Source organism: Sphaerodactylus townsendi, linkage group LG07 (genome assembly GCF_021028975.2).
Source record: "Sphaerodactylus townsendi isolate TG3544 linkage group LG07, MPM_Stown_v2.3, whole genome shotgun sequence".
Lineage (NCBI taxonomy): Eukaryota > Metazoa > Chordata > Lepidosauria > Squamata > Sphaerodactylidae > Sphaerodactylus > Sphaerodactylus townsendi.
The window spans coordinates 50,106,073-50,118,733 of record NC_059431.1 but is presented as its reverse complement, the minus strand read 5'-3'; the positions used below and the strand labels follow the sequence as shown (position 1 = coordinate 50,118,733).

At 42.1% G+C, this 12,661-nt stretch overlaps 1 protein-coding gene across 6 annotated transcripts in view; it reads right to left on the bottom strand.

Moving 5' to 3' along the window:
• Nucleotides 1-12,661, bottom strand: part of PAM (peptidylglycine alpha-amidating monooxygenase) — a 220,633-nt gene that overhangs the window by 21,082 nt on the left and 186,890 nt on the right. For 4 of the 6 annotated variants that reach the window (XM_048503652.1, XM_048503651.1, XM_048503653.1 and 1 more), the window contains 2 exons: nt 8,957-9,013; nt 4,901-6,061 (listed from right to left, as the gene is read on the bottom strand). In XM_048503652.1, coding sequence (XP_048359609.1) covers nt 5,880-6,061; nt 8,957-9,013 — 239 coding nt within the window. In that variant the 3' untranslated portion in view covers nt 4,901-5,879. Of the gene's footprint in view, nt 1-3,283; nt 3,295-4,900; nt 6,062-8,956; nt 9,014-12,661 lie in introns of those variants that run through there. The other 2 variants (XR_007245072.1, XR_007245071.1) reach the window with 2 other exon arrangements.

The window sequence follows — 12,661 nt, the reverse complement described above, 5'->3', positions numbered from 1 at the left end:
TTATGGAGAAGTGTATACTTTATGAGGGGAGGGTTATGACTCAGTGGAAGAGCCTCTGCTTTGCATGCTAGGAGGTCCCAGGTTAAAACGCTGGCTTCTCCTGTTAAAAGGACAAGGCAGTAAGTGATATGAAAGACCACAGTGAGATCCAGTAGAGCTGCTGCCAGTCTGAGTTGCTAGCACTGATCCAGATGGGCAAATGGTGTGATTTAGTGTAAGAAACTTGATGTATGTTCCTGTGCAAATAATTTTTTTGAAGTTTTTTGGGCATATACTATCACACTAATGACACATTCATTGTGCATAAAAGTCTTATCTGTCATACTAAGAAACAAGGATTCCTTCTCTGCTTCTGCCATATGGTGGAAGTTATAAGGCCTCAGATCAGTGAGTGGAAATTGCTGAACAAGTTGTTTCAGTTGCTCAGATTGCTATCTTCAAAAGTGGTCAGGAGCTGGTAGTGCTGAACAACCAACTAGTGGAAATAATATCAGCTAGAACTTTTTGTCTTCTCTGTGGACTCCAATGGCTACAATCCCCTTATCATTCAAAACAAGCTGTGTGCGTCTCAAGAACATTAATATGACTACCTTATGTTTAACCATCATGCCCACAGATTTGCATACCTTTACAGCCTCAAATGGCAGATTTTTTTCAGTAAAGACTGTGAATGTTGCAATATTTTAACGGCGTTTTGCAATTTGTTTCCAATTCCCATACTGTCTTAGGACAACACAACACTGTTGTACAAACTAGTGCTAGTATGCAGACTAGCTGACAAATGGATGCTAAAAAGTTCTGAGATGGTGAAAAGTACCTTTCCAAATTGACCTTAAAAAAAGGATTTCTGAATCTGGGAGAGGAGCAGAAAAAGAACAATGTCTACAGCTATCTCAAATGACAATTTTATTTCCAACTAGCGGGGCCTGGCCACGCGTTGCTGTGGCTTATTGTGGTGAAATGGGAAAGGAACAGTAGCAGCAAATCAGTTGCAGAGGCCAGAAGTACGTGCTCATGCAAACACGCAGCCTGATACTGTGCGATGTCATTGATGTGTGTGCCTGCATTCCTTGGGGGGGGGGGGAATGGAAAGGCACCCCTCCCACATCTAAACCGACTGGCTGGTCATGATCCTTTACCTGGGGTAGGTTTGGTTGGTGGCAATGGGTGTCGCTTCTGAGGAAACCCTCTGAGGGGCGCGACGCAGCCATTCAAAGTATGTCATGGTTGCTGTACCGAGCTTACCCCTGAGTAATGCGTGCCTGGTTTTCTTAACTGTAACCACAGTATCCAGGGAATCTAGGGTGACTGGTCTCTCCTTCTCGTCCCTTGCATGCCACCCCTCCCTCCCTTCCCTTTCCCTCCGCTAGGGTGGGTGGGTAATATCAAGATGCTGAGCCCCCTGCCTCCCCTCCCTTGTATGCCACCCCTCCCTCTCCCTCCCTATCCTCTCCCTCATATGTATGTGTGTGTATGTGTTTCACTTCCACTCGAGTTACTGCCTGTTTTCACTGCTCATATCTGGCCATCTGAGTGAACATTCTAAGCTGCACGAATATTCTAAGGGTGACAATTACACATAGGCAGCTGCATGTCCTTCACCATGGAGCGCCAGGAAAAAGGCATTTTATCTGGGCCAGGTGTGAAATTTCAGGTATGTGAACATCTGAAAACACTCTCACCTGGCTGACTATAGTGGCTGGGAATTTTCAGAGGAATTGGAAGAGCAGTTACTGAGTTATACTACCACTAACAAAAACACTGTTAGCTTTTTATATATATATAGATTGCAGCCAAAACAGAATAAGGTCTATTGCTATAATTGATTTTTGACAGTCTCAGATGGGAGGGTGTCTTGAGCATGCATTTTTACTTGTAATTGGTCTAAATTTGAAAAGTTAATCAAATTTTAAGACTGCATACAACATTTTAGGGGCAATAGAGAAAGGGTTGTTTTAATGACAGAGCATGCATTTTATAGCCTTCCTAGGAATGGGTAGTAAAAGGGCTACATGAGCATATCTACATAGCTCATTATTGAAATCTATAGCAGTATTGTAAGAAAGCCTTGAACACTGCCCTCTTTTTATTCCACCTTTCCTCCAGGTAGCTCAGGCCAATGTATGTGGTTTTCCATGCCCCATTTTAGTCCATGCAAATTAGGTTGGGCTGAGAGTGACTAGCCTATGGTAAGTGAATCAAACTTCCTTGCTTATAGTCCAGCATTCTGACCTCTACAATACATTGGTATTCTCTGGTATTCAAATTCTTGTTTTATAGTTAATCTCTGTTCTGATACCAGGATGGTGATGGGGTGCAAGAGGGGTATAAGAAAAGCTTAAAAAGGAACTAGCTGAGGTTTTGTATTCTTCTGTGCAACCTACTTTTCACAGGTGACCTCCTGCTCCACCTTATTCCTTGCCTGTAACATATTCCACCAGGTCATGAAGAAAAACAAATACACAACTTAAGATTTGTCACAGTTCTTCATACCAGATAAACAGTGCTCTATTAATATCATCACAGAGTTGCGCAGTATTAATTTCAGATCAGAGATTCAGTGCTAAAGCAGAAGCCTGTAAGATCTCCCTTGCATTGTCTTTGCATGCATAGGATCCTGGGATACATGCAAGTGAACTAGACATGGCAGCCTGAAGGAATACTCATAAATCAAGCTGAGAAAACGGGGAACAGGATAGCCAATATACTGCATTGATCTATAAATTCTGATTAACTACTACAGTACACTGCTTAATTGGAAACCATCACTTAATCAAGATGCCTCCCAGGGAACCAATTTCCATCTAATGATACTTGATGGCAAGGACTGCTGCTTAATAGGGATGGTAATTCCATGTAATTGGGACACCTTCAGGTAACTTCATGGTGTTTAGACTTGAGGCACACATGCATGCAGACCTCACACTGAGTCATCTGGTCTCCAAATACCAGCGGTGCTTTCATGCACTTCTGCAGCATACTGGAGATCTACCATGACAGGGTTTTAGGTTGAGGTCAAGCAGCAAATTCATTCTGCATCTCATGAGACATCAAAAGCTTCTGATAGGCAGTCTGTCACCATGTAATTTATAAAAGGATCCATTGGACGGAACTACTTTCCTGTTTCATCTTACCTCCATCTCCATTACTATGAGATTCCATACCAACCGCATCCTATTTTCTATCGGTTCTTGACCACTTGACACCCATTTGTCTACCCCTTCGTGGAATGTCCAAAGAATCGTTAGCTTTGAATTGCAGTCATACTCCACAATCTCAAGCAAGAGAAAGGTGCTTCATGGTGTAACAGTAAAATGACTTCTTAGTGAAGATTCTTAAAATTGCCATTATTTTGTACAGTTCCTATAATTTTCCATTGCCATTGTTTTTCGTTTTATCCTTCCATATTCTATGCAGTGCCTACCATTACTGTTTAAAGAAATCCCACTCTGATTATAGGGGCTAAGGGCTTGCAAAAGGAGGGGCAGTATCCAACATTAGTTCAGGGAGTGGGGCTGCACTTGTATGGACTGGGCTGAACTGACTTCAGTATTCATGCAGATACATTTTGGTAGAGTTGGCTGTCTTTCCTTCCTTTCTTGATCACTTTACTTTTTGCAAAAAGAATCTTGTTTTCTAAGAAATGAATTTATCATTAAGTTCAATATATTCAAATATAAATACAAAATTTATTCCTATTTGTTTTATTTTAACATGATGTAAACCTTGAATTTATGGGCATAAAATAAACAGCCTTTCTCTTTTAGGAAGAATGAGGCAACATTATTCCTTTTATTATTTATTTTAAAAACACAGGTCTTGGTTAACTATTACCTTGATAGGCAAGAGGGCATTTTACAGGGTACATCATTCTCTGGGTAGAGCAGCTTGCAAATGATGCAAGGTAGATTGCCCTAGGCAAATGATTTGCCATGGAGACAGGCATATAAGCAATTAAGATTTAAGGTGGCAGCCATATGGAAACTGTTTGCATATCACCAGGCATTCTCAGAAGATGTTAATGTTGAACAGCCATATTTTCATTTAAACGTGGCATTTGCCTGACAGTATGTCAGTACCTTATCTTCTAAAAGTGATGTCAGTCAAATCTTTGGACACTTAAATCTGGTGACTGTGAATGGGCAAGACAGATCTTTCTGTAAACCTGAAAACCTGATCGCAGGTTTCCACAAAAATCTGATATTTAAATAAATACATTGGGGGTTTAAAAAACCCAAAAATGATAAAAGGAACACATGTAGCTTTAAGCCACAGATTCTTTCAGTGGCTGTTGCTAGGCAACTGCAGTATTCCAAATTTCAATTTCTGTGAGTAATGGGCAGGCCTCTATCTAGTGATGAAGTGGGGTGGCAGAAAGAGAGAGAGATGATATGGTGGCTGGAAAAGAGACAGTGATGACTAGGGGCAAAAAGAGAAAGTAAGGTACAGGGCAGAAAGAAAGAAAGGAGAAAGTTTTGGGGTGGGAGTAGAGTGACAAGAATGGGAAAGACAGTAAGAGAAGGGAGGGAGAAAGTGAAAAGCAGAGAATGAGGGAAAGATGGGAGGGAAAAAAACGTGGGAGGAATGCCCCCTCCATGCAAATTTCTTGCAGGTACCTATTTGTCAGTATATATTTGACAGCTGAGATCTAGCAGATCTTCACTAAGATTTAGCAACTGAGCTAACACTGTGTCTGTCACGAAATCTGGGTCTCATCCTCAACTGTACACTGATGAACTCTGCAGGTCTTCTGAGCATTTATAAGGTTCTTTGAACACTCTGAAGCATTATATACAATGATATGTATCAATGTTCATATTATGAGAATGAGGACTATTACTGTATGAATAGGGAAGGAAAAGGTACAAACATAAAATCAGTTTCAGGCAATTTGAGACAGTTTTCTTCTTAGCTCTGATAATGTTTTATTTGAGCACACACCTTGAAGTCTGAATATACAGGCCAGATTGTTTTTTAAATCCAATGGCTGACTTCATACATGGCATGCAGATTTAGTTTTAGGGCTTTTGTGATTTTTTTAAAATCATGTAACAAAACATCTTCCAGCTTTCATACAAAATAGCACTTTGGTTTCTTCTGTTATTCCACTCTCCACCGATAGACTTTGCACTGCATTAAGTGGCCTGAGCGACTGTTACAAAAATTGCATATAAATTTGCCCCTCTTTCCTTCCCAATACAAAAATTCCAAAGTACACTGACAGCTAATGCTCTGCGAACACTTTATTACACAAATTACATTCAGCTTCTGAAAATAGTGTTCTAACAGTATAACCATCTAAAAATAAGACATTCTAGAAACACAAAATCAGGAAGGAAAACAATGTTTTAAATAGAGGCCTTTAAAATCTGTCCCTCAAAGAAAGAATGCTAGTGATATTTTGTTTGTTTGTTTAAAAAATATGATTCGGCAGTTTTGTTTCCCTGTGGCACCTACCAGACTCTCTCTGTTCTGTGGCAGGGCTAAGGGCATTGAAAGTGAAAAGGCACAAAAGTAAAATTAGAAACAAAAATATTTTCTCAAAAGCATTAACTGGGACTTATTTACAAATATAGAGGAAGTCCCCAAATGAAATGAGCAAATACTGTCACTTTAAAATTATAACTGCAATTAAAATAGGATTCCTTTGCTTTATTAAAAGATTCACAGATGACAATGGCACTGATATGAAATGTTCACACCCCAAAACCAAACTGAAGCTAACAAAACAAACAGAAAGAGAGAGAAAGGGGGAAAGAAAAAGTGTGTACAGCCTCACGAAGGACTAGTACATTTTACAATTAAATACACAAAATCTTAAAACGTGCTAAATCCAGCAATCTTGGTAGAATATACAATATAGAAATCAAAGGCCAGTTTCAGGAAGATGGAGGTATCACTGGAGGTGGAGGTGCAGATTCTTCCTCTTCTGAGTCTGTGGCATCATCCTCATCTTTTTCTTGATCACTTCCTTCAGTACTAAGTCGGTCAAAGCCTTTTCGACTGTAGCCTGCACGACTTGCAAAGAAGTTTCCAAGGTTAAGACCTCCGCTACCTTTCCCTGTGTGTAAATGAAACAGGTAAATTTTTTAGGAGAAGATTAACATGTTCTCAATCCCATGTTTGTTATGAGAAGCTTCATTTTGGTGTCATTGTTCAGGTTCCTGCCAGTCAAGAACTGCTTCCTATAAGACATCCTACAATGGCTCATGACCAGTGGTGGGGTTCAGCTGGTTTGCACCAGTCTGGATGAACCAATTGCTAAAAGCGGCTGGCTGCTCTGAGGCATTAAAAGCCCTGACTTCCCACTCCCAAGGGAGGGGAGTGAGGGGGCTTTCAGTGCCCTGGAGCAGATGGTTGATTGAGGCACTAAAAGCCCCGCCCTTCCCTCTCCCAGGGGAGGGGGAGTGAGGGGGCTTTCAGAGCCCTGGAGCAGCCAACTCCTCTGAGATGCTAAAAGCCCCGGCCTTCCCTTTCCCAGGGGAGGGGAATGAGGGGACTCCCCTGGAGGGAGGAGGAGCAAGGGGGCTTTCAGAACCCTGGAGCAGCAACTCCTCTGAGATGCTAAATGCCCTGTCCTTCTCGCTCCCAGGGGAGGGGAACTGAGAGCGCTTTCAGAGCCCCAGAGCAGCTAGCTGCTCTAAAAGCTCCATCCTTTCTTCTCCCAGGGGAGGGGGATGAGGGGGCTCCCCTGAAGGCTGTGCTGCTGGCCCATAGGCACATGGCTTGATCTGCAGCCAACCAGCCCCCCATGGGCCGCACAGCCAGCTCCCAGGTGCACAGTCCACTCTAAGGCTGGCAGCCTGCCACAGCCAGCCGGTGAAAGAAGTCCGGCCCCTTTTGGCAGCTGGGTGGCTGGCCTGGCAGTACACGGGTGAAGCCACTGCTGCTGCTTTCTCTAACCTCCCCCCAGCCAAACATCGAAAAGGGGAGCACAGCAGCCAGGTAAGTGAGCGGGGGAGTGCAGTAGGGTGTGTGTGCAAACCGGTAGTTAAATAATAAATAATTAGAATCCCACCACTGCTCATGACTGCATAAAGGCAAGTGAAACATGGTTATGTTATAATTTGAGGTATACATCAAAAATAAGTTTTTGCATTATTAGGGTATACTGGAGCTGAAAAATATTGCTATTCACAATATCCTTGAATTCCAGTATCAGTATGGTATTCAGCTTTTGGTTTTATTTGGGAATCTGAATTTATTCAACTTCATTATAAGCCTATGGTGAAGTTATCTAGGAGTCTGGGCATTTTAATGCTTTTTAAAAAAGCTAAAGTCACCAAATTTGCAGCAGAGTCACTGGTGCCTGTCCACAGAAGGCTCCCTGTGTTTCAAGAAGAAGGTGCCCCCAGCCTGTGTTCTCCAAAGCAAAAGCAAAAAGGCATGCCTGTACCAACCACTGGTCAATGTCTCCCATGTCAAGGACCACCAGAAGCAAAGCAGATTCCAGAAATCCTAGCAGAACCACACGCCAGTGTGGCAAGCCCAACAAAATCAATGTCAATCCAGAGAATCCAGCAGAACAAAATCAAGCATGGGGCCTATCCATCCTGCTGTTTCTCAATGGAGATGGGGAATCCAGTTTCTTCTCTAATTCCTCCAGCAGCCCAAAGCTCTCCTCAAAAGACCACTCAGGCTGTTCCTCCTCCTGCTGCTGAGCCTCAACAACAGTTGGAGGAGGGGCAGTTTGAGCAAATCCTGCGGTGTTCCAGCAGCAGCCTCTGGATTGCACCACCACAGTAAAAGGTCAGGGGAGTGGAAGATGGATGTGGAGCAGGCCTCCACACGGGTGTGTGTGTGTGTGTGTGTGTGTGTGTGTGTGTGTGTGTGTGTGTGTGTGTGTGTGTGTGTGTGTGTGTGTGTGTGTGTGTGTGTGTGTGTGTGTGGCCACCCATACCAGGTTTTGTGTGTGTGTGTGTGTGTGTGTGTGTGTGCTACCCACCCCATCTCCTCCATCCTTCTCCTTTGCCTTTCTTCCAGGGCCCCACTGAACTCCTTTCCTGCTGTTTATTCTGTCCCTGGGCCAAACTCCATCTAATTAGTAAAGGTGAATAGTAGAGGTACTTAACTACCTGCATTACAACCTACCATAGAATTGAAGCCAGATAACTATATAAAATAACAGCAGTGATTGGACAAACAGTACCTCTAACATGCTGTCCTATTTGCCTGAGAGAAATGCCTCACCTCCCCCACCCCTGCAGTGGGCCTGGAAACCAGTCTAAATGGTAACAAAAGGACACAGGGAAACTGCAGAGTCCTTTAACTGTTGCTCATTAGCATTCCCAAATAATCCTGTTTTTTAAAAAGTTCTAATGTGTATTCAGCTAAAAAAAATGTATTCTAACGTGTATTGGAGATATTCTAATGTGCATTCAGCTAAAAATGTGTTTTAGCTTGAATATACCGAATACATATCCCTCATCATGATACACTTTGACCTCTAATAGCTTCTATCGACTTTTTCTCTTCAAACCTTTTCCTCTGACGGCAGGCTGAAGAGAAATAATTGCAGTCATTCTTTCTTCTTTCTTTTTCCTTTTTAAATACAGATTTGAGGAAGGGACTTCAAAGTCTCAATTTCTTGGACTGTTATCTCACTCTAGAAACTGCCGTCATCCTTACCAAATCAACAGCCCACAAAGGCCATTCACTTTGTTCGGTAGATAAAGCACAGATGACTCACCACTGTTGCTACAGGCTTCTCTTCAGGAGCGATCAATGACAGAAGAAAGACACAATGTACTAGGCGTAGGCAGACATTTAACATATAATGGAGAATCAAAGCAAAGTGAAGCTGCCCACCTACACATATCCTGAGCTGGGAAGGTGCAGACAAAGGTCCCTAATATGGAGCATATGCTTTCAGCCACTACATGGTACTGTATTTATTTGAACTGAAACAAATCTTTGACTTTTAGAAAGGTAATAGCAGACCTTGCCATTTACATACCTCTAAATCTGCCCAGGATTCTCCCGGAACTGGATTCAAGTTTATGGTCAGCATCAGCTATAAGAATGAGACACATTCTCAGATCAGGAACTCAAATGGAAATGTTTCAGTAAAAACAGACACCAAAAAATAAACAAGTTCTTGAGAAAATAAGGCCATGTGGAAGAGAAATAAAATGGAGTCAGTATTAATTTATTGCTCAGCTGGAGGGGTGGGGCGGGTGAGGGTGGGTTGGGGTTTCTAGATGACAAGTTACAATCCAGCCAATTTGTTAATAGGTCTTTTCTAACAGTGAATTTTAGGTGCCCCTGAAAATGTTCAAGACTTACTAAGAAAAGGAAATTGGTTGCTTAAGATGTTTAATATTATTAATCCTAATATTATTAATGCATGTATTCCAAAGTATCTATTCACATTTAGTGCCATCAAGCAGGTTTTCCAAAGAACCTCAGTTTAAATACATGCTGGCGTGGTCTGCCTTGGAAAGGCAAGTTCAAACAGGCCAAAAGTCACATAAGAGCATTTTCATAATACAGTACTTTGTGCTGCAAACAAATCCCTTCAAAGCAAATCAGCTCAGGAAGAAGGGTCTTCCTGTCATGTCCGGCTTCGCTGGACGCAAGAAACTGAACTAAACGTCGCTCATTCTATTTCTGATGATCGGATGGCTAACTTTCTTCAACAGTTAACTGCTGCAAGGACAGCAGAGGAGGTTTGTCAAATCTATAATGAACTGGTTTCCTATCTAACCATTCAGGGTTCCAGTAATCAATCACATCATAAATTTTCACATTCAGTGAATCCCTCCACCTGGTTTGACGGAGAATGTATGAGCAGCAAGTCCCAACTCCGGAAGTTATTTCATCATTGTGAACTTAGAGGAAAAGTGTCGCTATCAAAAGAGTACCTCGCAGCTAGAAAGTCCTATCATGATCTTTTAAAGACCAAAAAGAAATTACATCTTACAAAGATTTGGAACAATCTCCATCAAGCCTTTAACTCCAGAGACAGCAAAAGCTTTTGGCGCATAATTAATTCAAGTGCCGGCGAGCCCTATACAGCCATCAGTTCTCAGATTTCAGTGGAAGCATGGAGGACACATTTTACAGCCATTTTCTGCAATCCAGAACTTTTGGATACTCCATGTGCAACTGGAGCAGCAAAGCATTTACCTGAATGGCCTCCTGTCAGCTGCGACGAGGTGATCGCCCTTATAGCTGACCTAAAACAAGGGAAAGCGCCAGGCCCTGATGGCCTGCCACCTGAACTCTTTAGAAGATTCCCGGAGTTCTGGGCCCCTATTTTGGCTACCCTGTTTACCAAAATTAACAACAGTGGCTGTATCCCTAAGCATTGGACTGAAGCTATCATTGTACCTCTACATAAAAAAGGCGATCCATCAAATCCATCTAACTATCGCCCCATAAGCTTGCTTTCAGTGGCTAGTAAGCTTCTACGCAAGGTACCTTATGATCGTCTCACTGCCTGGTCCTCTTCAGTGCTAGGCCCGGAACAGATAGGATATGCCACAGGTAAAATCCACCCTTGACCATTGTCTGGTTTTAAACCATTTGGCGGAGAAATATTGCCACCCCAAGGGTGGGAAACTCCTCATGACTTTCCTAGATTTGAAATCGCATTCGACTCTATCCCCAGGAATCAGCTGTGGGAAAAAATTGACTGTGTTGGGAATAGACCAGAGATTACTGTTTCTTATTCGCCAGTTGTATTCCTCAACTACCTGTCAAGTTAGTTGTGATGCGTATGGGGCGCCTAACTTCACCTATAGTTTCTAACAAGGGAGTCAAGCAGGGTTGTATTCTTGCTCCTCTCCTGTTCAATCTTTATTTAAACGACCTTGCTCCTCATTTATCTCAGACTGAAAGTCACGCACCCATTTTGGGACAAAGACCCACATGTGCACTTCTCTATGCAGACGACACTGTGTTACTGTCTCGGTCCAAGGTGGGCCTGCAAAGACTACTTCAAGCCTTTGCGATGTACTGCACAAACAGTGCCCTGTCGATTAATTATAACAAATCCAAAGTGCTGATCTTTTCGAATTCAAAAAAACTCAGCACGTGGAAAATAAACGGTACATTGATTGAACAGGTCCATTCATACAGATATTTAGGAATCACCTTCCATCATTCCTTAACCTGGACCTCTCATATCCACCAGACTCTCAATACAAGTAAAATCAAAGTGTTGGCAATATCCAGATTTTTTCTTTCACACCAGAGGCGGTCAATTTTTCCTTCCGCAATGGAACTTTTTCAGTTAAAACTACTGCCACAATTACTTTACGTTGCCCCAATCTGTGGAGCAAAACCCGCTGAGAAATTAGAGAGTGTTCAATCTTTGTTTCTTCGGCGTTTATTGGGTCTTCCAAACTCCGTCACGTATCATGTTCTTTGTTTAGAAACCGGAGCCAAGAACAATTTTTTCCCGGGTTTGGCTCTCTTTGTTTAAATACTGGCTTCGCCTTCATTATAGAGCCCTCCGGGCAGTCTCACATATTTTCTGTTAAGCGACCACTTCCACTCCACCTGGCACACCAAAATTATCAAGCAAATAAACAACATAGGTGTATCTTTTGACCAACTCCTACTGATGGACGAAAGACAGGCTTTCGGAGTTTTGAAACAACGTACTCTTGACATTGAAGGGCAGCTTCTCACAGCTGGAGCCTGCAGAACTTGTTCTCCCACATTTTATGGCATTTCACCACCATTGCCGGGTTTTATGGCTAAATATATGAGTAATTTAATCAATCCACATCTCCGCAGATATTTTATGCTTGCTCGGCTAAATGTGTTACCGACTGCCCAAACAAGAGGCAGATATCATGGCATCCCACAGGAGAACAGGACTTGTTCCTGTGCAGCGGGCCTACCCGAAACAACTGAACACGTGCTCCTTCATTGCAAAGATTTGGCAGTCTATCGGTTGCTTTTTCTCGAGGCCATCTTGAAGAAATTTTCAGTGAGATCAGACAAGGAAATAGTTTCACACCTGCTTAGTGACCATCATCCCCACACTACTGAATCAGTTGCCAGGTTTTTAACAAAGGCACTTGGATCAAGAGTGAAACCTTTGTGTAAATTTTAGTCAATTGGTTTTAACATAATCTGTATTTTACCACTCTTTATATGCCATTAAAGGTTTTGTATTTGTATTTGTATATATCTTAAAATTGCCTCTTCAGTTTGACATTTACAAAATATTAATTTTTTTCATAAAAACTTGAACTCTTACCTCCCACACCAAAAAACAAAACAAAAAGCAAAATAACCCCTCTCCCCCCAAACAAATCAAAAACAATAACTAGGTATTTTACTTAGGGAATACATTTTACTGCCCAAATACAGGTAATGCACTTCTTCATTATTCAAAAAAACAATATGTGGAAGAAAGGGTTTGAACAGAGACGAGGAAGGGAAAAGGCGGGCTTAACCTTCATCTACACTCTTGCTTCTCTCTTCCAAATAAGTTCCTTCTCCCTGCATGCTTTTCTACCCCTGTAGGAAGAAAAGCTACTTGGGAAGAAGCAAGTAGAGAAATGGCAGGCAAGGAAAAGATTAAGTATGCCCTCAGTTTCTCTTCTTCAAATACCTCTCTCCCAAAGCTTAAGCACTGAGGCTCTGTGACAGGAATTTTCTGCATAATATATAGCTAGTTCCCAAGGTTGAACTCAGATTATGT